General features: G+C 41.2%; 1 protein-coding gene across 1 annotated transcript in view; it reads left to right on the top strand.

The window, feature by feature from the left end:
* Positions 1 to 26,414, top strand: part of Gys2 (glycogen synthase 2) — a 42,932-nt gene that overhangs the window by 9,207 nt on the left and 7,311 nt on the right. The window contains exons 2-12 of the mRNA XM_034511922.2: positions 455 to 636; positions 2,572 to 2,763; positions 4,255 to 4,437; positions 7,579 to 7,723; positions 8,884 to 9,001; positions 9,508 to 9,628; positions 11,899 to 12,005; positions 13,051 to 13,110; positions 14,121 to 14,199; positions 15,091 to 15,204; positions 17,482 to 17,608. Of these exons, the coding sequence (XP_034367813.1) occupies positions 455 to 636; positions 2,572 to 2,763; positions 4,255 to 4,437; positions 7,579 to 7,723; positions 8,884 to 9,001; positions 9,508 to 9,628; positions 11,899 to 12,005; positions 13,051 to 13,110; positions 14,121 to 14,199; positions 15,091 to 15,204; positions 17,482 to 17,608 (1,428 nt within the window). The remainder of the gene's footprint in view (positions 1 to 454; positions 637 to 2,571; positions 2,764 to 4,254; positions 4,438 to 7,578; positions 7,724 to 8,883; positions 9,002 to 9,507; positions 9,629 to 11,898; positions 12,006 to 13,050; positions 13,111 to 14,120; positions 14,200 to 15,090; positions 15,205 to 17,481; positions 17,609 to 26,414) is intronic.

Below are 26,414 nucleotides of genomic sequence, written 5' to 3'. Positions count from 1 at the left end.
GCCAAGGCTATACAGAGAAACCTTGTCTTGAACAACAACAACAACAACAACAACAAAAGAAGTTGCAGAGATTGTTACTTAGATCAACCAGAGCCCCGTTGGAGGCCCACTGCAGTAGCAGAGCAGAAGTGGATGCCTGCTGAGGACCTACAGCATGACCGTGCCTGTTTGTCCTCTGCTTGTTACTGAACTGTGAATGGCACCTTAAGATATACACTACTTCCCTCCAGCCTTTTCTCAAGAGTTCTTGGAATGCCTCCCTGGCCAGCTTACCATGTTTACATGCACCTCATGTGGCTTTAGAATAGGTTCCGATTGCACTCCTCAAAGCACATTAGATCCTGCCTTTTAAAAAAGTTAAGGAAAATGTCACTTTAAGTAGCACAGTAACAGATAGTGATTCTTCTCTTGGATTGCCAACTGGAATAAGAACAGAAAGTTTTCTCCTTCTCAGTTGGGGGCATCTGTACTGTGATCCAGACCAAGGTCAAAACAACAGCGGATGAATGGGGCGAGAATTACTTCCTGATAGGTCCATATTTTGAGCACAATATGAAGACTCAAGTAGAACGGTGTGAGCCAGTCAACGATGCTGTCAGAAAAGCCATGGATGCGATGAATAAACATGGCTGCCAGGTAAAAGATTCTAACTGCCCTGTCCCTCTGTAACTCTAAACGAACTGTTACCAGAAAGCACCACACACACCTTCCACCAACTCAGAGGAGATTACCCACCTAGCTAAGGAAGAGAATTACAAGGAAGACGATGCTTGTTCTTACACAGAGTGCAGTTGAGGCACCTTGTGAAAGCTAAGATTCTCTAACAGGACAAGGAGATGGGAGCCCCAGGAAGACTCAGAGTTGCTGTAGTCTTGAAAAAGCCATACATAAATTGAGGCCAGAGTCGCAAGAGTTGATGGCATTATTCAACAGCGGTTTAGTAAAAGCAAGCTTTCATCCAAACTCTTTTTATATTAGTTCCTTTTCCGTTTATGTGATGGGGCTGGAGTTGCAGCTCAATGGTAGAGTGCCTGGCTCCTATGCATGCAGCCTTGGGCCCTAAGTTAGATAGAGCCTTACTTTTGTACAAAGTAAAATAATATGTTCTGTTGCTATAATAATATTCCCTGACTAAAAGGGAGTTAGTGAAGAAAAGTATGTAATGCTAGTACTGGTGGATCAAACAGGCTTTTTTTTTTTTTTTTTTTTTTTTTTTTGGCCTCCTCAGGAACCAGGCATATATACAGTATACAGAAAAATATTCAGGCAAAACACCCAGACTAACTACGTGGTAGCAAATAGCCAGACTGGACTACATAACAAAGTGCTTCTCATGCTATGAAGTATCTGTGAGCACAGAATCACAGGAAGGTAACAAGGGACACAAAAGCAGAAATCACGTGATCCAGACACCTGTCTTTCAAATGACCTCACTTAATGAAGAGCAGAATCTGGAGATGGTACCCAGTTGGATGGGCACTCCCTTCAGCTTCAAGTGCAAACATCAGCTGTTATCAACAGCTGTGTGTAGCTCGATTGGTCAATCAACGGGGACAAGTACCTAGGAAATAATTCACAAGAAGAATTATCTCTTTGGCTTCACAGGTTTAGTCTGTGCTTAGCTGTCATCATTGCTGTGGGGGTGTGGTGAGATGGAATATCCTAGTGGGGAAATATGGCTTAGAGGTTGCTCAGCTCAGACATAAGCAAAGAGCAACCTGGAAAAGCTAGGGACTGATAAAATACCCTTCAAATGTCCCCCATGCTAATAACATTTAGTTGTGAATTCATGAATGAATTAATCAGTTGAGTCAGTTGAACCTTTATGGTCCAAAAGCTTAACATTTTGTAAGATCTAAAACAAGGAACTTATGCAGATTTTATTTTATGTAACTTAGCACTAAAAATTCTAGCTGGACTGATAAGACAAGAGAAAGAAATAAAGGGCATCCAAATTAAAAAGAATAAAGCCAAATTGTCACCATTTAAGATGCTCTGATCTTGTGTACAGAAAACTCCAGAGATAACACCAACTTCCAAGGGCTTTCCACAGTTGAGCTTTTGTCTTCGGGGAAACATTTCACATTGACACAGTGACACTTGGTCTGTCAATGTTTTCTCTCTTAGTTTCTTTCTTGGAGCTGTGATAAAATATTCTGACAAAAGTAAGGGAGAAAGTTCTTACTTGACTTGAAATTATAGAGGGATATGTTTCATCTGGGCAGGGAAGACATGGCAATAGGCGGAAAGTCATGGTGACAGGAGCAGGAGGCTGGCTGATCACATTGTATCTGCTCTCAGGAAGCAGAAACCACACAGGAAGTAGGGCCTGGCTATAAAAAAAATCAAGGCCTTCCTATAGTGAGGCTCCACCTTCTGAAGGTTCCATAACCTTCCCAAACAGCACCATGAACTGGGGCCAAGTGTCCAAACAAATAATTCTGTAGAGGACATTTCATGTACAAATCATAACCCTCCTTAAATAATGGCTACACCTTCTAAGCCCAAACATACTTTCTTCTCTTATGTTGTACTTAATACCACGGTGGCTATGCTTTCTTTCTATATCAGGTGCATTTTGGAAGATGGCTCATAGAAGGAAGTCCCTACGTGGTGCTTTTTGACATCAGCTCCTCAGCATGGAACCTGGACAGGTGGAAGGGTGACTTCTGGGAAGCATGTGGTGTTGGCATCCCTCATCATGACCGAGAAGCCAATGACATGCTCATATTTGGGTCTTTAACTGCCTGGTTTTTAAAGGAGGTACAGTTTACAGTATAATGACAGAACAGAGGGGCAGCCTACTGCACTGAGGATCCAGCAGTGACCCAAGAATTTGGAGATAATGCATTTTAAAAGAATTTCAAGGAAATATTTACCATTCCTAAACTATGTGCCAACTTTTGCAACAGGGTAGCTAGGGCTGCCTTGTCTGGCCTCAGTGGGACAGGGAGCACCTAGCCTCACAGAGACTTTCAGTGCCAGGGTGGGGGGTACCAAGAGGAGAAGGGGAGGGGAGATGGTGGAGGATTGTGGGAGAGGAACAGTGAGTAGGATGTAAAGTGAGTAAGAAAAATAAATAAATTAAATTAAATGCCAAAAAAACCCCACCCAGCTACATTTCCTACTTATGTAGATAAAATCCAAAATATATGTATAAAAGAGATATACATCATGAAATGTTCAGATAGAGTCTAGACAGCAGGAAAGATTTGAAACATTTTGTTTTGTGTATGTATGAATGCAGATGCACTTACAATGCTGTCTCGATGTTTCCATTATACACTAATGGCTGGATTGGCCTCAGGGGCTACTCAGGAATCCTTTGCAGCGGAAGAGCCCAGTGGTGCACAGAGAAAGAACACTGGAGGCCAGTTTGTTTAATGAACCCAGCCTTTATTCTCTCAGTCCCTCGAAGCACAGTAGTAAGGCTTGCCTGCACCTTCTCATCACTTCCAGATGGAGACACCTAACCTGGACGTCAGATCTGAAGGGATGAGATCCCAGTGAGGATGGTAGCTAAGGACAGAGTGACAGATCTGTCTGATGAAGCCCTATACAATACCTACCAAGGGCTGGCTGGGGAAGGAGGCCATCGCCTTCTTGGTAGTTATAGAGGGGAAGATGGGTTAGTACTTTGGGGAAAGTCTGTTGTGGTGACAGATTTGTAGTCTTTTGGCACCAGTGAGTACCACCAATTATTCTCTATAGTCTTCCTGCCTGAGCCATGGCCTCAACTTGAAGATTAGCCACAAAGTGGTGTGCACATGTTTGATATGAAAGTGTATGTATGTGTGTGAGACTCTGTGTGTGTGTGTGTGTGTGTGTGTGTTTGTGTGTGTTTACTTGGGTAGAAGAAGTTCACTTGGGTAGACTCAGTAGATTCTCTTGATTTCTTCAAAAGCATTGCTTCTATTATTGAGTCATTTATTCAAAGAATGTTGCTACCAATTGAATGCTTATTCAAATTATTAATAGTATAACAGATATTACTCTTAATAATACTTATATGCATTCTATGGATACAAAACTAAATATGACCCATTATTAAAAGGGAGGATTAAGATATAAACAGATGGACTTGACCAACTCGTCAGTGAATCTTACTTTCTCTTGCTAAGCTTGCATGCTGCAAGTTTATGACCTTTTAAGAGAGGTCAGACTGGCACGTCTCACATCTGTCCTCCCACTGTGGGCAATGGTCGAGGTCAAGTGTCAACAATAACATTTCTAGAGGCTTTTCTTCTGATGCAGGTGACAGACCACGCAGACGGTAAACACGTCATTGCCCAATTCCATGAATGGCAGGCTGGGACTGGACTGATCCTTTCTCGTGCCAGGAAACTCCCCATTGCCACAGTATTTACAACCCACGCCACACTGCTTGGGCGGTATCTCTGTGCAGCAAATATTGACTTCTACAACCAGCTTGACAAGGTAAAACACCCACCAGCCCCCCCCTCAGACCCTTCCTTTCAGCTCACTGAAGCCCAAAGATGAAAGATATTGATCTCTACATTTGAGCTAACAACCACTTGGCAGCGATGCCCTTTCAGCTAATCAGAATTCAGGGAGCAGCTTCCCCTGGGTGATGGAGGTGGAGGGAGCTTAATTTTGCTCAGAGTGCAGTGAAGCGTAGAGGCTGAGAGGCCTGAGTTCTGCTCCATCTCTGGAGAAATAGATCCAGATGGGCATGATAGAGCAGAGACGCTGTGTAAGGCCAGGCATAGGCTTCTGTTCCTTCCTGAATTCAAGGTCTGATGATTGACAGATAGATCCCTGGGGTCTGTTAGCCTTATCTCCTCTATCCTCCACGTGAACTGTTTATTGGAGAACACTATGGGTGGGTGCCTCGGCTTCTTTCTGAAGTTCTGCAGTGCACAGGCAATGTGCCTCCAGGGTCACCTGAGTGAGCAGCTGGCACTGGAAGTGGAAGTAGGCATCTGATGATGTGCATCTGCTCATCTTACAGATTGCCCAGTTCTGTGACCCCAAATCACTTAGTTGTAAGTCTTTCTTCAACTTTCCATTAGTTAGGTTAGCATAGTCAAAGTTTCTTTTATCTTTTAATTTTATTTATGTGTTTGTGTGGGTGTATGCTACATTCGTGCAAGTGCCCCTGGAGGCCAAAGGAAGGCATCGTTGAGTCTGGAGCTGGAATTACAAGTTGCTGGGAACTGTTCCTGTGAGTCCTGGGAATTGAACTCAGGTCCTCTGCAAGAGCAGCACATGTCTTGAACTATTGAGTCGTCTCTCCGGTCCTATACCTGTAAAAGGTGCTATACCGTTTACACTGGAAAGTCAGCAAGTTTATTTAAAGCACACATCTGACTGCCATAGATTTAAAAAGATGAATATTTAATTAATATTTAATATTTGTTTTACTTATCAAGTCAGTTTAGGGCTTAAAGGTTGTTTCACTATTAAATGGAAAATCAGGAAGCTGAAAATTTGAGTTTTTAAAAAACTCTCGCAGCTTTAAAAGTTCTGGGATCCTATGCGTCAGATAGACGCACATTCATGAATAGTAATCGGTAGCCTGGGAAGGATACACTGCTGTCTCAAACACATTTGGAATGCTAGAGGAAGCTCCTGAAAGCCTCTCACTGTGCAGACAGTGGGATTAAAGAGAGCTGCCCTACAAAAAGGTCAGCCCATGCTAAGATCCAGGCTTTAAGTAAAGTCAACAGGGATTCAGAAAGCCAGGAGACCGAGGAGACCTACAAACCATGCATGGTAACTACAGTCAGATAATGGGGGTGAAGCAGCCCTCTGTAATGAGCGACGTGCAGCTCAGCGTGTCCTGCGAAGGTCAGGCTTGGATCTTAGTGTGACAATGGAACCCTTCGCTCTGGACTGCTGCCTGGTCTTACAGACTAACAGTCAAAAAAAAAAAAAAAAAAAAAAAAAAAAAAAAAAAAAAAAGCTAATAATGTGTAATGAGGAGTTTTACTTAGGAACAGACACATTATAGTGCACAGATAGATTACAACAAACCTTTTGATTGAGGGTAATAGTTACATCATTACGCCTTTAACGATGGTTACATATCTCAAGTATATTCGGATATATGATATGTATATGTTCAAGATCATTATTCTTGTGGAGTGTTGTGCCAGCCACTGTGGATAACAAGTAGTCAAAAATCAGCCTTTGAGTTGAACTTACAAGCATATTTTTACAGCAGGAGATCCTGTGCTCACACTAGACATAGATTTAGGCAATATTTAAATATATCAAATTATACACCTCAACTAAGACATTTATATAAATGTGACCTTGGGCAAGTTTTCTGATGTCTGGAAGGTTTTGTTTCCCTTCCTATAATATGAAGACAGAGTGCTTGAGTGAGTTTTATGAGGATTAAACATGGCGGTGAACACTGCTGAAGACATCACATCCAGTGGCTCTGGGTACACACTGGTCTGATTTTCCTTTAGACACTGCCGGTGTCACAGGAAGCCTTGTGAGATGTGACACCAGATGAGTAAAATGAATGAATTCCGGGCATTTATGGGCTCATTAAGGATTTAATTTCTGGGGGTTTGTTTGTTTGTTTGTTTGTTGTTTACTAGCTAAAAATATCTTGAATGTGCTATGAAATCCCATAAAAATAGAGTAAAACCATGATACCAAGCCAGGCGGCGGTGGCACATGCCTTTAAATCCAGCACTAGGGAGGCAGAGGCATTCAATTCTCTCTGAGTTGGAGGCCAGCCCAGTCCACAGAGTGAGTTACAAGATAGCCAAGGCTGTACAGAGAAACCCTTTCTTGGAAAAAACAAAAACAGACAAACAAGCAAACCAAAGACAAAACCAAACCAAAACAAAAGGACAGATGAGGCCATAATCCGACATATTTTCTCTTTAAGATGAGCATGCCCTTTTTTTAAAATTAACTTGGAAGGAGTATGTAACCAAGAAAAAAGAAATCACTCAACTTTTTCTCTCTCAAAAGATTAAGTAGGATAATAATTACCCAATTTTTCAGGGTCAAGATTATTGTCAGCTTCGTTTTATATTTTTTTTAATGTTTGATTTAATTTTATGTATGCAGGTGTTCTGCCTGTATGTGTGTCTGTGCATCATGTGTGTCCCTGGTGCTGTCTGAGGCCAGAAGAGGGCATTGGTCTGCTGGAAATGGAGTTACAGATGGTTGTGAGCTGCACTGGGTGCTAGGAATCAAACCTTCGAGCTCCAAGAGACCAGCCAGTCCTCTTAACTGTGGAGCCATTGTCCAGCCCCACTTTTGTTTTAATAACCTTTTTAAATTTTATTTTATGCTTCACTGTTTATGGGAAAAATGTAAAAATCCTTGGAGGTTAAAATTATCCTTACTCTTATAAACTGTCGGATAAGAAAACATGTAACAAATATCAAAATTTTATAGGTGATGAAATAGCCGTTTGTAAGACATGAAGTGAAGAACAGTGCTTTTAAAAATACCAATTTTATACTCTAGCAAGTGGCTCAAAATCCACTAGTCCTTTAGTGGGGTTTTTACAACTTCATTCAGCTCTGAGAAAAACCTTGGTTTGTGGAGAGGGTCATGTAAGGAACGTGTGTTTGTCTTCAACAGTTCGACATAGACAAAGAGGCCGGGGAGAGGCAGATTTATCACCGCTACTGCATGGAGCGGGCTTCCGTGCACTGTGCGCATGTGTTCACCACAGTGTCAGAAATCACAGCCATCGAGGCGGAGCATATGCTGAAGAGGAAGCCTGGTAATGACGGAGGAGGCTGGGTTTGCCACCCTAACACATGCCGCACCCTTGCTTAATGGCCGTGATCTCTCCTGCGGTTTCGTAGTTGTCAGATACCACTTGGGGTCTTCAAGAAATAAATAAGCTTTGTCAAATAAAACAAAAAAACAAGTGAAAAATAAGAGCCCGAGGACAGACAGTGGCAGCATGATGAATGGGACGCATTCTTTTTCTTTCCCAATTTTCTTTCGGATTTGGGGTTGTCTCAGACTCTGCTGTGATGAACACCAGGACCAAAGCAACTTGGGGAGGAAAGGATTTGTTTCAGCTTCCGTGTCCCGGTCACTCACAGTCCATCATTAAGGGAAGTCAGGAAAGGGAGGAACTGAAGCAGAGGTCATGGAGAAATGCTGCTTACCGGCTTGCTCCTCCTGGCTTGCTCAGCCTGCTTTCTTACACTACCCGACAGCCCAGAGGTGGCCCAACTCACAGGGGGCTGGGCCTTCTCATGTCAATCACTGATCAAGACAGTGCACCTCAGAGTTGCCTATAGACCGATCTTACACAGGGATTGTCTCAATTGTGATTCTCCCTTCCCAGATTTGCTAGTAAACTGACAGAACCCAACCAATGCAGACTCATTTCCACGTTCCCTGGCTAACAGTGACCTCATTTCTCATTTCTCTGTTGATCTCTCTGTCCATAGTGCCCCTCTTTGAGATTATGCACCACATGCTTTGGGCTTTCTCCCTCCCCTTTCCCCCTCCCCTCTCCCTCCTCCTCTCCTTCCCTTCCCCATCTCCTCCTCCTTCTCCCTCCTCCTCCCCCTCTCCTCCCCTTCCCCATCCCCTCCTCCTTCTCCCTCCTCCTCCCCCTCTCCTCCCCTTCCCCATCCCCTCCTCCTTCTCCCTCCTCCTCCCCCTCCCTTCCCCCTCACTCCCTGTTTCCCTTCCTCCCTCTCTGACTTTTTAAACCACAGCTACTTCATACCCCCTAGGCGCTTGTGCTTACCCTTTCACTAACTGAAAATTGCCTTTTAAAGAAACTACCAAATTCAGAGGTTTATTTATTTATTTACTTATTTATTAATTTGTTTATTACAACTCCTGGTATTAAAGGCGACAGAGAGGGTGCATTACTACTCAGGAAAGAGTTGCCACAGTTTTATTCTGTTTTTCCAGATGTAGTGACTCCAAATGGCTTGAATGTTAAGAGGTTTTCTGCAGTGCATGAATTCCAAAATCTCCATGCCATGTACAAGGCCAGAATACAGGATTTTGTTCGAGGTCATTTCTACGGGTATGTTTTCCTTTATTCAGAAACATAAGCACCGAGGCTACAGAGGTAGCTCAGGCGATAAGAACGCGAGCTCCCCCTGTGGAGAACTAGAGCTAGGTGCCTAGCATCCATATTGGGAGGCTCATAACCACTCGTAAGTCTAGCATGGGGAGAGAGGTCTTTCTGATGAACTCCTCTGACCTCCAAGGGAGTTTACATGCACACACGCACACACATCCACACACATCCACACACACATCCACACATGCACACACATACATGCACACACACATACACACACACATACACACACATGCACACACACACATACACACACACATACACACATTTGCACACACACACACATACACACACACACACACACACACTTCTTTTTCAAGATGTTTCCGAACAGTATTACAAATGCTTCGCTTTCCCCTGCCCCCTTCTGCACAGACTTGTTCCTGTGGATTTTACTGTTGTTGTTGTTGTTGTGTTTTATCAGCAATTGCTTTGTTTGGTTTCAGTCACTTGGACTTCGATCTTGAAAAGACCTTATTTCTTTTCATTGCTGGGAGGTATGAGTTCTCAAACAAAGGAGCAGACATCTTCCTGGAATCCTTATCCAGGCTCAACTTCCTCCTAAGGGTAAGAAAGCTCTGAGCTGAGGCACAAGGTTCTAGGAAAAGGTCTTTCTGCTGTGGGGTGTGAAGAACTAGCTTTCAAGAGGATGTTTGATTTTGAAGTCTTAAGATGATAACCTTGGGCAGGTGAAATGGATCAGCCAGTAAAGGTGTTTGCTACGGAGTCTGATTTCCATGCCAAGAACCCACATGATGGAAAGAGAAAGCAGACTCCCAGAAGCTTTCCTCTGAGCCCAGCTCAGATGTAACAAAACATTTAAAATAACAACATCATTCTGGAGACGACTCTGCCCACTCAATTTACATATTGAAGTCATATGTCACTCGAATGCATCTTTGTCTATGGTTTTTTTGTTTGTTTGTTTTGTTTGTTTTTTTTTTGTTTTTTTGTTTTTTTGTTTTTTTTTTTTTTTTGGTTTTTCGAGACAGGGTTTCTCTGTGTAGCCCTGGCTGTCCTGGAACTCACTCTGTAGACCAGGCTGGCCTCAAACTCAGAAATCCATCTGCCTCTGCCTCCCAAGTGCTGGGAATAAAGACATGTGCCACCACCGCCTGGCTGTCTATGTTTTAAAGTACTCGTCTTAATGAGAATGTCACACCATGTGTGTGGTATGTTAGAAAGTCATTTTAATGGTTCTTTCCTTGATGGGAGTTTGCTGAAAGGCAGATACAGCAAAGTCAAGCAAACTGTGAGCCATGTATCATTTATTAGAAACCAAATATAAACTGTGGTGGTGCACGCCTTTAATCCTAGCACTGGGGAAGCAGAGGCAGCTGTATCTCTTGAGTTCAAGGCCAGCCTGGTCTATGAAGTGAGTTCCAGGACAGCCAGGGCTATACAGAGAAACCATGTCAGGAGAGAGAGAGAGAGAGAGAGAGAGAGAGAGAAGGAAAAACAGGGAGGGAGGGTGGAAGTGAGGAAGGAAAGATGTTATACCCATTATTCTGAAAGATTTCCTAAAACTGCAGTTTAAGAAGGTAGTTAGTAATAGTCCCATCTGCCAAGAGATTAAAGTGAAAGGATTATTCTTTCATAATCTTTTTCATATTTCCTGGAATATATCCATAAAGCATGCTTTGTAAATAGGCTTATAATTGTATCAAACACGTTTCATGTTTGGGATCATTATTAATAAATCCATCCACACAGTTATTAAATGTTCACTTTACTCGTAGATGTGAAGTAAACAAACCCATTTTTATTAAGTTAGAGAAAAAGATAATTATAATGGAGAAATTAAAATGCTCAATATGTAATTTCTTTGATAGTGCGTAGGCTGCCACCTACGGTAAACTTCACATCTTATGACTTTTATAGATTTCCTAAATGCACTGTCAGGTTTTAGAAGGCAGAGACCACACAATTGATGGAAAGATGACCCAAACTCAGGACATTTCATTTCAGAAAGTAAGGACATCCATATGTTCACAGTTTTAATTGAGTGTATGCTTTTATTCCAAAGCTGCTTGCTCTGTTGTTGCCCTGTGAGAAATGCTAAGTTTTGGCATTTGTAGGAAAAAATAAGAAAGCATAGACTTCAGATGTTTAAAAATATACCAGTGTAAATATCAATTTTGCTCCTAACAGGTTATAGGCACTCAGATAAAATATTACACATACCACACTTCCTTAACTGCATCTATTGTGTATGATTGGTTTTAAGGACTGAGGTCAGCTATGTATTTAAAGTGCTCCAGCTATATCTAAAAGTGTCTGCTATATCTAAGCAACATCTAAAGCATGAAATTGTCCCTTAACTCGAAGCCTAAGAGCCAAAATGCATCACATGGATGATCTAGACACGAAGTAGAAACATGTTAAAAAGAAAAACCATCTGAACAAATCAGTATGAGTAAAATTAGAAAGAGTTAGGAAAAGATGAATTAGAAATAAATCCTCATTAAATTTTGAATCTGAACTTTTAAAGAAGGTATTTCAATTTTTTAAAATCAGGCCGTGTGTGTGTGTGTGTGTGTGTGTGTGTGTGTGTGTGTTTAAACCACAGGAAAATACAATGATATGAGTAGTCATTATTGTCTCTCTTAAATGGCCAACACCTGGAGATATTCACTGCTGACAAGTCCTGACAGGAAGTCAGTTTCAATTAAAACTGAAAACTCTAGAGAAGACATCTATCCTCATTCGCTGGCTCCCAGGCCAGCGTACTCTCTCTCCCACGACACGTGAAAACAGTTTTCCAGGTTTAAGGTTCACATGCCAGTGTGTTTTGATCTTTGGTAGGTGACGCTGCTGTTTTTTCTAACCCTCCTCAGATGCATAAGAGCAACGTCACCGTGGTAGTGTTTTTCATCATGCCTGCCAAGACAAACAACTTCAACGTGGAAACCCTGAAGGGCCAGGCAGTGCGGAAACAGCTGTGGTAATCTCACGTTTGTCAGCCTCCTCAGGCCACACGTGAAGGGAGTTTTGCCTAAGTGTGCGACCTCTGAGCTGTGTCCTGGAACTTCATTTCTTCCTTGATGATTGCAGCATGAATATGGTGTTGTTCTCCTGGTGCTAGCTGCTATGTTAGACTGTGCAGTGCCTGTAGTGTGGTGGAAAACCATGTTACTAGGAAAACTTCCTAACAAACAACCACAGAATGAGCAAGTACCTATATGTGGGTTTCAAGGTTGGGCTGGATATATTTTACAGAGAAGAAGTAAAATGTATTCCAAAGCAAGGAGATGAGTGTAATGACTCACTCCCTCTACATTCAGCCCAGATCACACAGCCAACATTTCACCAACTTGCTCTGTCTATACCTCCATTCACTGACCCTTCACACTCTCAACCATCCCCAGTTACCTCGAGCGAAAAAGAATTCTCAGCCATCCCCAGTTACTTCATGCAAAGCAGAATTCCAACTCTCTGGGCTGTCAAGTGTTTTGTCCAAGCTTTAGTCCTGGATCTTTTCCAAGCAAGCTAAATTGGCCAGTAGGGAAATACTAGGAGAGACTATATTTTAAAAGATTTGTAATTTCAAATGATAATGAGACAACAGCACCTTCACAGCAGATGATGTCTTAGTTACCTTTCTATGGCTGTGACAAAGCACCATGACCAAGACAACTTATAAAGGAAAACTTTAATTAAGCATTCACAGTAGCAGAGGAGTCCGTGTCCATCATTGTCGGGGAGCATGGCAGCAGGCAGGCATGGTGCTGGAGCATTAGCTGATCCACAAGCATGAGGCAGAAAAAGCTAACTAGGGATTGCTTGGGCATTTTGACACCTCAGAGCCCACCCCAATGACTTACCTCCTCTACCAGGCCACACCTCTTAATCCTTCCCAAACAGTTTCACCAACTGGGGACCAAGCATTCAAAGATATGAGCCTATGCGAGCCATTTTCCTTCAAACACTCACAGATGAATATGAAAAGTTATGATTACTTCTGAATTAGAAATCTCTGTGTCAAACAGGGACACTGTGCATTGTATGAAAGAAAAGTTTGGGAAGAAACTCTATGATGGGTTATTAAGGTAAGCACTTAACAGCTATTCTTAACCTTGAGGGACTTGGACCCTGTCTAAGTTAGGGTTTTGCTGCTGTGAACAGACACCATGACCAATGCAAGTCTTAGAAAGGACAACATTTAGTTGGGGCTGGCTTACAGGTTCAGAGGGTCAGTCCATTATCAAGGTGGGAGCATGGAAGCATTGGGGCAGGCATGATGCAGGAGGAGTTGAGAGTTCTACATCTTTAGCTGAAGGCTGTTAGCAGAATACTAACTTCCAAGCAGCTAGGATGAGGGTCTTAAAGCCAATGACCACAGTGACACACCTACTCCAACAAGACCACACCCACTCCAACAGGGCCACACCCTCAATTGTGCCACTCCCTGGCCATCACAGGCCCTTTGGGAGCTGAGTGACCCTATCACAGGGTTACACATAAAATGTCCTACATATCAGATATTTACATTATGATTCATAACAGTAAGAAAATTACAGTTTGACATAGTAATGCAAATAATTTATGGTTGGAGGAAACCACAGCATGAAGAATTATATTAAAGCATCAGGAAGGTTAAGAAAGGTTGAGAACCATTGCGGGTAGAACAAAGTACACATTGACATTTAGGGCTTCACCATTCACAGGCCACAATTTAGATACTTACATGCATTTTGTTCCAAACATAATGGAATTTGCAGCCTTTGAAGATGTCATGTCATATGAATAAAAGCATTGTATCTTTTGTTAGACAATATCAGTAAGAAGCTTGTGCATAGGAGACCATGGGTGCATGTGAACACAGATTCTTATCCAGGGAAGAACTCATTAATACATCAGTTTGAGACTGAGGGAGCTTTGGAGTTCCAATATATATTGACGTAATGTGATAAGCGCATGATAGATATTTGTATAGTAAATCTATGTTAACACCTTAGTAAATAGCATTATTACAATAAATGAACTATGTATGCCGGACAACTAGAAAGCACTTAACTAGTTCCAGCCATTTTTATTTTTAATACTGTTTTCATCACAGAGGAGAAATTCCTGACATGAATAGTATTTTGGATCGAGATGACTTAACAATTATGAAAAGAGCCATTTTTTCAACTCAGGTAAGAAAAATTTAAAGTACTCACCATCTCCCATGATCATTAAAATCAATCTAGGCAATATTGTCTTTATTCGTGTAAAGAAATGTACTAAATTAGAAAACTTCAAATCTGAGAGTTGAAAAAGATATTCTCTTTTCATTCTATTTTCATTGGTGGTTGTGGAACGGGTGGCCTTGTGGGAACCAGAGGACAACTTGAAGAACTTATATTCTCTCTTTCACCATGGGTCCCAAAGATGGGACTTAAATTGTCAGCTTGTTAGCAAGAACCTTTAACTACTGAGCCATTTTACCTACCCAGAAAAAAAATCCACTGGAATAATTTTGTCTGTGCTTTTATGAGTTGTTTCTAGGGGGGTTCTTTTTAAAATTGTCGAACCAATATACTCAGTTGAAAAGCTGAGTCCATTATAACAGAGAATCTTATGACAATCTCCAAAAGCGCAGAATCCACACCACAGTTGAGAAAACACCCGCGCTTCTCAGCGGAATGGGATTGTTATTTTAAAGTGTAATGTAGCATACTAGACATGCATGGGAGTCCTCTGTTAGCAGTGTGTTAACAGCTAGACGATTCCAATGAGTCACATTCATCTTGCATGAAGATTCCAAAGTGCCTTCACATTCTAGGTAAATCCAGAAGTAATCACGATGCTCGAGCCTTTCATACAGTCACTGCAAGGAAGGAACAGCTTTCTGTTCATGGTCTGCGAAGAAAGTTCTAGAACTCTTTCTCTTCCTCTGAAACACACAAAGCTTAGTCATGTTAACTAGCTTCGTCTCAGAGGCTGAGTACAGACAGGGTGCATGAAATATCACGGCCTTTTGCAGAAATGAGTCACACTTACCGATGCTTTTCACCATGGACGCTTTCTTCCCTCTGTTCCTTCAGAGACAGTCTTTGCCTCCTGTGACCACTCACAATATGATCGATGATTCCACGGATCCCATCCTCAGCACCATTAGACGAATTGGGCTTTTCAACAACCGTGCAGACAGAGTCAAGGTACAGCTAATTGGTTTGCTTGGACTGCTTCAGAGTCATGCAGAGTAGGCTGAAACAAAGGCTCAGTTGGTAAAGTGCTGGCTTTACAAGCGTGAGAACCGGAGGCCACAGCTTGCCCTAGTGGCATGCACTTGTAATCCAGCCTTCAGGGGAATCCAGGGGCTCTCCAGAGCCTATGAGCACGCCAGCCTAGGTTAATGGATGAGCTCTGGGCTAAAGCAGGACCCTACCTCAAAAAGTGATACGAAGAGCTCTTTAGAAACAACACCCAGAGTTGATTCAGGGACATCAACACGCACAGGCACCCAGAAGAACACATAGCACCATACACACACACACACACACACACACACACGAGTCACATAGCATGTACTTGGGAGGGAGTTTATTACACCAAGCTCTTAACTGTTTTAACATCTTCCAGAGAAAATGTAAACCCTTGTAAAGAAAAATGAATTCTGCTTCTTGTTTTAGGTAATTAGAATATGCTTAGATACTGGGTAACTCTGAGTTTTAATCCTAACATTCATTTTAATTGCACAGTGTTATCAGAAAACTCAGGAAAAAATACCTAAATTTTAATCATCAAAATATATTCTAAAACTGATATGAGTTACATTTTGACATGTTTTTTGTTTTGTTTATGCATTTTATTTTAGAGTTACATCTATTCATTCATAGAGTTATATCTATTTAGAGTTATATCTATTCATTTAATTTGTTTTGAGTGGGGTAGGGGATGTGCCATGGCATTCATGAAAAGGCCAGAGGTCAATTTGTGGGAGCCAGCTCTCTATGACCACCTTTGGTTTCCGGAGATCAAACTCATGTTGTCAAGCTTAGTGATAAGTTCCTGTACCTGATGAGCCACCTTGCTGGTCCTGCGGTGTGTTTACTATAACAATTTATATTTGTATGATGATGATTTATTATAATTTTATGTGCATGAATGCTTGCCTGCACATATGTGTGTGCACCACATGTATTCCTGGTACCCAAAGAGGCCATAGGAAGGCACCAGGTATTCTGAAACTGGAACTACAGTTGTGAGCTGCCATATGGGTACTGGGACTCGAACCCAGTTTCTCTGGTAGATTAATTAGTGCTCTTAACCGCTGATCCACCTCTTCACTCCCACTGCCTGGTTTCTACATAGGTTCTGCACGCTTGTGCAGCCGGCACTTTATGCATCCCTCCGTCTTCTGAGTCCCGTGTGTACACTTGAGTAACGTTTAATTCCAGAGCCACTTTTCAATTTCCATTTGCTGGGTGTCCCGCCCAGGCACCACCCCTCTCTGTCACAGCATCAGTGGTACAGTTCGTTTGCTACAACTGATGAGTCTCAGTTGGTACATTGCTATCCCTCCCGATTTATCCTCTGTATTCGGATCATCTGGGCGTCACTCTAAGTGTAGACAACTAGACAATGATGTGTAGTGAACACTCAGAGTTGCTTTTCTAAACACGCTTTGTGCTCTGCGCATGCTCCACTGCGGTAGTCGTGCAGGAGTAGTCGGTAACGCCTGATAACTCTTTCTTTTCCAGACTGTTGTATAGTTATGATATTCTACATGACAAGTAGGTACTTAACTCTTTGACGTACTGGTTCATGAACACCATCACGCTGCTGCACCAGGCCTTCGTGCACATGGGTGGCAGTTTTCTTTGAGTCACATGTGACTTTCCAAGCAGAGTCATGAATACCATCTTCACAGGACACTCCAGTTGTTGTGCAGACTAGAAAACCTTGAGGAATAAAAGCAAAAGTGGTAGGAGGCAACTGCCTCTAAGTGAGAGGGGATGTCAAGTTGAATCTGGATGTGAGTGTTCTGAAATGTCCCTCCCCTGAGCCTTGGTTCCCTCAGCAAGCTCATGCATGGGTGACCCATCCCCTCTTTCCTGGTCAAGCTGGGAGCAAACTGACAAATAAGACAGAGGTCGGTGAATGGAGAACCAAATATAACAGTCATTGGGGGATAAGTCTGGAGAGGGCTTGGGCGTCTAGTTTAACGTGAAAGCAGAGCATGTGTGCTGACTCTTTACCCTGTGATTCAGGATGTGGAGCTGAGGGCAATGTTAAGTGTCCAGAGCAGAGTTCGAGCTACAGAATGGAGGGAGGAGGGAAGCAGAGGCCACGTTCTTTACAATTTATCTTTCCCTCTATCCCTGAACGTACAAACACAAGACTCTCTAGTACTGAAATAAGCAAAGTGTAGGGAATTTTTTTTTTTTTTTTTTGCTTTATTTTCTTCATCAAAACTTTTTTTTTTTTTTTAGGTGATTTTACACCCAGAATTCCTGTCTTCCACCAGCCCCCTGCTACCCATGGATTATGAAGAGTTTGTCCGAGGTTGTCACCTTGGGGTGTTTCCATCATACTATGAACCCTGGGGTTACACACCAGGTATGTGATATGTATTTGTAGGCTGTGGGCAAATTCTGATTTGGTTGAATGCTATTTCAAGTGTGTGTGTGTGTGTGTGTGTGTGTGTGTGTGTGTGTGTGTGTGTGTGATGTTAAAATTGATTGAAAATTTCTATGGTGGCTTTGTTCTCGGTTTGTTTGAAAGTGATTTGGACTAGATCCATTTCAGGGGTCAATTTGATGCTTTGCAGATTCTAACTTAAGAACAGGGACACCACCTGGGTGAATCTACCACAGAGGAATTTGCTGCCTTCTAAGGAGGGTAGCCAGCCAGGTGCCTCACTGTGCTCCAAAGAGGAGCATGAGGATGTGTTTTATGAGGATTGTAAACTGTTTAGTTATCTCTACAGATTTCATTAATGCGAAGTGGGAAACAAACGTATAGAGGGAGTATAAAAGTTGGAAGTCTTACCATATGGCTTTCTACAAGCTATTTCAGAAGAACACATTTTAAACATTTAAATCAATTTTGTAAAACAAAAGTTGGCCCTGAAAGCCCTTCCACATCTTTGTCTTTCAAAAGACAGGTAGTTGAGGAGCGTGAGTCTGGTGTTGGGTAAGATATTGTAGCCAATGCTATTCTGCATTCAGAAACTCTGCCATCTCGTTGTTGTTGTTGTTGTTGTTGTTGTTGTTATCGATAGTGTATTCTCAAATCTACTCTTTGTCATTTTTCTTTTCTGGTCCTTAACTAGTATGGTTACTATTAGCAACAAGAGTGATGGGTTTGCATTTGTACTGAAGCATCTCATTAAAAGAGAAACATGGGTTAGACTCACAGCTCAGTGATAAAACATGTACTGATAATACACAAGGCCCAGCACCACAAAATAAACAATAAATTCAAGTTATACATTTTGCCTGTATTCCAGAGGGAAAGAACAAGGTAATTACTTTCTTGTGTCATATTAGTAATAAGAGATACTCTTCCTGATTTAGGTACAATTGCACTTATTTTTAAAAAATGATAAAAAATATTATTCACTACAGGTCAAGGGACATCAGAGGCCAGGTAAAAGGGAAATGATTATTAAGAAAACTTTCACAATGCCTTTACATTTAAAATTTTCATGAGTAGAGTTGTTTTATCTGCATGTATGTATGCTCATAGCACATGCATGACATGCCTGCCATCAGGTATTTCTGGAATTGGGGTTACAGATGGTTGTGAGCCACCATGTGGATGCTGGGAACTCCACCCAGGTCCTCTGAAAGAGAAGCTTGTGCTCTTAACCACAGAAATATCACCCCAGATTCCTGGACTATACTTTCTTTCCAGAATTTCAGTACAGAATCTATAATTCTCTAAGGAGAGAATCCTGTAACCCTCAGAGCGTGAGCAGCAGAGAGGCCCTGCGCTGCCACTTTCTCATCTGCTGCTTCACTACCATCAGATCACAGCACACGGATTCCATAGTACTGGAATGAGCAAGCTATAGAGTAAAAAATTATCAAAACTTTAACAGAGTAAATATGACTACTTCTTGAAAGTTGACACAAAAATGCATCTACCTAGTTTTTTATTTCTCCCCCATAGTTCTAAAAGTTGGTGTTACTTCTACATTTTTTCTTTTTCTTTTTTTCTTCTTTTGTGAAATACATTCTGGCCCAAGCCTCTCTTCCTTCCACTAATCCCAATTCTCCCCATCTCTGCTTTCTCTAAATCCACTGCTTCTTCATTCCCCAACACCTCCCCGCCAAAGAAGAAGGTCTCCTAAGGATATTAACCAAGCATGGCATAACAAGATACAATAAACAAGATACAGTAAGACTAGGCACAAACTCTCATATTGAGGTTGGACATGGCAAATCAGTAGGAAGAAAAGGGTCCTAAGAGTAGGCAAAAGAGTCAGAGACAGCTCCCACTCCCACTCTTAAAAGTGCCTCGAAAATTCCAAGATTAACAACCACAACGTAAATGCAGAGAACCTAGGTGAGACCCATACAGGCTCTGTGGTGGCTGCTTCAGTCTCTATGAGCTCCTAAGAGCCCTGCTTAGTTGATTCTGTGGGCTGTGTTCTCCTTGTATCTACAACCTCTCTGGTTCTTACAAATCTTCCTCCTCTTGTTCTTCAGGGTTTTCTCTGAGCTCTGCCTAATGTTTGTCTGTGGGTTTCTGCATCTGTTCCAACCAGGTGGTGGAAGAAGTGTCTCTGATGACAATTGGGCTAGGCACCGATTCTTTGAGTACAGCAGAATATCATTAGGAACCATTTCATTGACTGTTATTATATCTACTTATTTATTTTTGGACAGTTGTGTTTGGTTTTTCCCTAGGACTCTGGGGCATCCAGTTCTCTGAATCTAGCTATCTAGGCAGTGTCAGGCGTAGGCTTCCTCTCCTGGAGTGGACCGGTTACTGACTGTCCACTCCCACAAATCTGAGTCACCATTGCCCCAACACATCTTGCAGGCAAGACAGGTTGTGTGAAAGTTTTGTGTGTGTGTGTTGTCCCAGTCCCACCACCGGATGCCTACCAGCTTATAGAAGATGGCTGGTTCAGGTCCCATATCCTGCATCACTAGAAGTCCTCACTAGGGTTACCCTCATAGGTTTCAGGAAGTTTCCACTGCACTAGGTACCCACATTGCTCTCAAATGCCCCCACATTCCAATCATCTTTCCCTTTCCTCTCCCTTTTTTATTCCCTACCCCAACCTGATCCTTCATGTTCTCATCCCCAGGTGCCCCCAGTCCACCCACATAATCTATTACATTTTCTTTTACCAAAGAGATTCATCTATCCACCCTAGAGCCCTCTATGTTACTTAGCCTTTCTGGCTCTGTGGATTTCAGCATAATTATTCTTTAGTTAACAGCTAATATCCACTTATAAGTGAGTACATATGTCTGTCTGTCTTTCTGGGTATGGGTTGCCTCACTTAAGATGATTTTTTTTCTAGTTCCATCTATGTGTCTTCAAATTTCATGCTGTCTTTTTTTTTTTAAGAGCTAACATTCCATTGTGTAAATGTACTACATTTTCTTCATCCATTCTTTGGCTGAGGGGCATCTAGGTTATTTCCAATCTCTGGCTATTATGAATAAGGCTGCTATGTTGAGCAAGTGTCTTTGTGGTGGGATAAAACATCTTTTAGATATATGCCTGAGAAGGGTATAGCTGGGTCTTGAGGTAGATCGATACCCAATATTCTGAGGAACGGGCATAATGATCTCTATAGTGGCTGTGCAAATTTTTACTCCTATCTGAAATGGAGGAGTGTTCTTCTTGTTCCATATCCTTGCCAGCAGGAGCTGTCACTTGTGCTTTTGACCTTAGCCATTGAAAGGGTTAAAAATTTTCAAAAACTCCTAGCAGGCTGAGGGGAATCAAGAGTGCGGGTCAGCTTGGTCATGAGCTCTGTGTTTCAGGAACTTGGCTGACCACAAGATAGATGGTTGAATAGGAATAGGCTCTTGAGAATAGCCTATACAAAATGTTCCCCATGACTGTTCCTTGAACCCTGTCACAAACTGAATAGTGGACTGTTACTTTCCACAGGTGCTTCCCAATGACTCCCCTCACTCCCCCTGGGTTGAGGTTCCTCCCCCCTCCCCAGGTTGTGGTTTTTTTCCTTTAAATTCCCTCTGTCTCCAAAGCCCTGAGGTCAGACCCCACTGCCCCTGTGTGGGTTACGGGTCTTGACCTCAGCATGCTGATCGAAATATACCTCTTGCTGATTGCATCAAGTTCGGTGTCTTGTGAGTTATTGGGTGGCCATGAATTTCTGAGGCTTTCGTGAGGTCCTCCCTTCTGGGGGTCTTAAACCATTCTGACAGGTGTAAGACGGGAATCTCAAAGGAGTTTTGATTTGCAGTTCCCTGATGGCTAAGGATGTTGAATATTTCTTTAAGAGCTTCCCAGCTATTTGAGATTTCTTTTTGAGAATTCTCTGTTTAGATCTTTATCCCATTTTTTAATTGGATTATTTGGTTTGCTGATGTCTACTTTCTTGAGTTCTTTTTATATTTTGGATATTAGCCATCTATCAGATGTGGAAAAGTAAAAATCATTTCCCATTTTGTCCTATTGACAAATATCCTTGCCTTATAGAAGACTTTCCAGTTTCATAAGTTCCCATGTATTAATTGTTGATGTTCGTGCCTATGCTATTGATGTTCTGTTTAGAAAGTCATTTCCTGTGCAAATGTGTTTGAGGCTATTAATACTTCCTTTTCTATCAGGTTCAGTGTGTCTGGTTTTATGTTGAAGTCTTTGACCCACTTGGAATTGAGTTTTGTGCAGAGTGATAAGTATGAATCTATTTGAATTCTTCTACATCCTGATATCCAGTCAGACCAGCACCATTTGTTGAAGTTTTTTTTTTTTTTTTTTAATCATTGTGTATTTCTGGCTGTATTTATCAAAACTCAGGTGTCCATAGATGTGTGGATTTACATATGGGACTTCAATTCAATTCCATTGATCAGTGTGTTTGTTTTTATGCCAATATTATGTGTTTTTTTAAATTACTATGGCTCGGTAGGACAGTTTGAAATCAGAGATGGTGATACCTCTGGAAGTTCTTTATTGTTCAGGATTCTTTTAGCTATCCTTTGTTTGTTTGGTTGGTTTTGTTGATTTTGTTTTTCCATATGAATTTGAGTATTGTCCTTCTTAGGTCTGTATAGAATGGTGTTGGAATTTTGATGGGAATTGTGTTCTGTTGGTATATTGCTTTTGGTAGGATGGGTGGGTTTTTGTTTTGTTTTGTTTTGTTTTGTTTTTCTGTTAATCCTACCAATCCATGAGCACGGTAGATCTTTCCATCTTCTGTTATCTTCTTCAATTTCTTTCTTCAAAGACTTTAAGTTTTTGTCATGCAACTCTTTCACTTGGCTTGGTTAGGGTCACTCCGTGATATTTTATATTGTTTGTGGCTATTGTGAAGGGTGTTTTTTCCCTGATTTTTTTCCCTTAGTACATTTTTCATTTGTATATAGGAAGGCTACGGATTACTCGAGTTAATCTTTATCTAGCCACTTTGCTGAAGGTGTTTATCAATTGTAGAAGTTCTATGATAAAAATTGTGGGGTTGCTTCTGTGTACTATTATATCTGCAAATTGTGATCATTTCACTTCTCCCTTTCTAATTTTATCACCTTGATCTCCTTCAGTTGTCTTATTGCTCTAGTTAGAACTTCAAGTACTATATTAAATAGATATGGAAAAAATGGACAACCTTGTCTTACTCCTGATGGTTTTGAGTTTCTCTCTATTAAATTTGATTGTTGGCTAAGGTTTGCTGAAAATTACCCTGATTATGTTTAGGTGTGTCCACTGTATCCATAATCTCTACAAGACTTTTATCATAAAAGAGTGTTGGATTTTGTCAATGGCTTTTATTTTATTTGTTTAATCTAAGGAGATAATTATATGAACCTCTTTCTCTCAACTTGTTCATATCATGGATTACATTAACAAGATTTTTGTATGTTAAATCATCCCTGCATCTCTGGAATGAAGCCAACTTGATTATGGTGGATGCTGTTTTTGACATGTTCTTGGATTTGGTCTGAGAGTATTTTATTGAATATTTTTGCAGCAATGTTCAAATTAGTCTGAAATTCTCTTTCTTTGTTGAGTCTTTGTGTGGTTTAGGTATCAGGATGACTGTGGCCTAATAAAATGAATTTGGCAATGTTTCTTCTGTTTTTATTTTGTGGAATAGTTTGATGAATTTTGGTAGTAGCTCTTCTTTGAATGCCTAGTAGAAGTTTGCATTAAAACTGTCTGCCCTTGGGCTTTTTCTGCTTGTGAGACTTTTCATGACTACGTCTATTTTCTTAGGGATTATAGGTCTTTTTAACTTGTTTATTTGATCTTGGTTTAACTTTGGTAAGTGGTTTCTGTTGAGAAAATTAATAATTTTGTTTCAATTTTTTTTAATTTTGTGAAGTACAAGTTTTTGAAGTATGACCTAAAGAGTTTTTGGATTCCCTCAGCGTCATTGCTGTGCTCCACTTTCATCTTTGGTTTTGTTGATTTGGACATTCTCTCCCTATCTTCTAGTTAGTTTGGATGAGGGTTTGTCTATCTTGTTGATTTTCTCAAAAGACCAACTCATTGTTTTTTCGATTTTTTTTGTATTGTTCTTTTTGTTTCTCTTTTATTGACTTTTAGCCCCCAGCTTGAGCTTTCTGGTGTGCTCTTAAGTTGTTAGTATGAGATCTCACCAATGTTGTTAATTCCTGTTATTTTGTTGTTGCTGTTGCTCATAGTAGTGTGTGTGTGTGTGTGTGTGTGTGTCCCTCCTTTTGGTTTTGTGAATGTGAGATTGTTTATTTCCTGTTTTTTTTCCCATAGGTGCATTTAACATTTTTGGGTTGAAATTTTCTTTGTAGTGTCATCTGTAGGGCTGGATTTGTAGATAGATATTATTTACATTTGGCTACATCATGGAATATATTGTTTTCTCCATCTATGGTTATTGAAGTTTTTCTGGGTATAATAATATTCTGGAATGGCATCTGTGGTCTCAGAGACTGCATTACATCTGGCCAAGCCCCTCTGGCTTTTAGAGTGTTCACTGAGAAGTCAGGTGTACTTCAAATAGGTCTCTGTTACTTGGGCCCTTTTCTTTTGCATCTTTTAATATTTTTTCTCGGTTCTATATGTTTTATGTTTTGATCATCATGTGTAGAGAGGACTTTCTCCTCTGATTCAATCTATTTGGTGTTCTGTGAGCTTCTTGTACCTTTATAGGCATCTCCTTTAGGTTAAGAATTTTTTTTTCTATGATTTTGTTGAAAACATTTTCTGAGCTTTGAGCTGGGAATCGTCCTTTTCTTTTTCTATCGCTTGTAGGTTTGGCCTTTACATAATGTCTCAGATTTATGGATGTTTTATGTCAGGAAATTTTTAGATGTAATATTTTCTTTGACTGATACATCTATTTCTTGTATCTTCAACACCTGAGATTCTCTCTTCCATCTGTTCTGTTCTGTTGGCAATGCTTGCATTTGCAGTTCCTGTTCACATCCTTGGAGTTTTCATTTCCAGAATTCCCTCAGTTTGTGTTTTCTTTACTGCTTTTCTTTCTATTTTCATATCTTGAACAGTGTATTCATTTTCTTCAACTGTGCTTTTCTTGGCTCTCTCTAAGGGAGGGGATTTACTCATTTTCTTCAGTTTTTCATATATCTTTTCCTTGATTTTTTTAAGGGCATTATTTGTTCAAGAACCTCCTCTAGCATCCTCATAAAAGTTGGTTTTAAGGTTTATTTTGTCTCATGTTTCATCTGTGTTGGAATATTCAGAGTTTCCCATAGCAGTACAGCTGGGCTCTGTTGGGAACATATTGCCCTGACTGATTTTAATTATGTACATCTGAATTTAGGGTGATTATATGTCTAGGTGTCAATTTCTGGGTTTGTCTTTGTTGGAGGGGTATTTTGTTTCTTGGTCTCTTTCCTCTCTTGTCTTCTAGCCTGTGGGGCCTGTGGTGGAGCAGAGCTTTCCACCCATGTTGGGGGCTGGACTTCTGGTGGCTACTGTGGTCTCTTGTCAAGCAAGGAGTGTCTGCCTGGGTCGAGGACTAGAGTTATGGAGTCCTGCATGGCCTCTGATTCAGTAGTGAGTCTCCACCTGAACTGGCAGCTGGAGTTGTCATGGATGGTGTGGCCTCTACTGCAGCAGGGAGTCTGCTGAAGTTGTGTCCTAGTCTTCTGGCATGCACAGCCTGTGTGTGTGCAGGGAGTATCTCCTGGAATTGAGGGCTGGGCTGGAGCATAGCAATGATTGGGGGTTGGAGAATATTGCTTCTGATAGAAGCAACAAAGAGGGCGAGTCACCTCCTAACTTTTCTAAACTGATAACTTGAAGAAAAACAATCTTTCCTGTAGTATAATTTAGCCTTCTCATATTACATAATATCTAATTTATTTTATATTAATGTTAAATAGTGCTGTTTTAACTGTAGAAAGCATTCGTTAAAGCCAACTGTGCTGGTTAATTTATTTATTTATTTATTTTGTCAACTTGACACAAGCTAGTTATTTAGAAAAAGGGAACCTTGCTTGAGAGAATATCTCTATCAGATTGGACTGTAAACCAAGTCTGTGGAAAATTTTCTTGATTAATGATTGACATGGGAGGATCCAGCCCAGTGTGGGTGGTGCCAGTCCTGAGCAGCTGGGCCTGGGTTGTATATGAAAGAAAGCATCCATGGGTAGCAAACCAGTAAACAGTGTTCCTCTGAGACCTCTGGTTCAGTTCCTGCATTCAGGTGTCTGCTGAATGTCTTCCCTGATTCCCTTCAGGATGGACTGTGAGATACAAGGTGAAATATACCCTTTCCTCTCCACATTGCTTGTGGCCATGGGGTTTAGCACAACATAGATTATAGCAAGCTAAGACACTCGCATTGTGCTTTGAGAAAGCCCAAGAAACACATACACATAACAGGCACAACTTTTACACCCATCTCCTCTCAAGAACCAAAACTATTTCCATAATCAAAGAAATGTAGATTACTTGTTTAAAATATAGATTGGTTAGGGAGATGGCTCAAGAGTTAAAAGGTTTGCCATGCTTGCCGGAGAACCAGCATTCAAATCCCCAAAACCCACAAATGCCCCAAGAGAGCAGCAATAAGCCTGTAATTCCAGCCTCAGAGAAAGTAGATAGGAGGGTCCTCAGAGCAAGCTAGCCACCTATGCTAGCCATCTCGGCAAGCTCTGGGGTTGATGAAGAGACCTTGCCTAAATGGATGAGGTTGAAGAACACTTAAGGAAATTTTTTTTATATCAAATGTGGGCATCTACACAAATGTGCACACACAGGT

The sequence above is a fragment of the Arvicanthis niloticus genome, chromosome 9, assembly GCF_011762505.2.
Source record: "Arvicanthis niloticus isolate mArvNil1 chromosome 9, mArvNil1.pat.X, whole genome shotgun sequence".
Lineage (NCBI taxonomy): Eukaryota > Metazoa > Chordata > Mammalia > Rodentia > Muridae > Arvicanthis > Arvicanthis niloticus.
The sequence above is the reverse complement of the archived record's forward strand: the minus strand, read 5'-3'. Positions and strand labels throughout refer to the sequence as shown.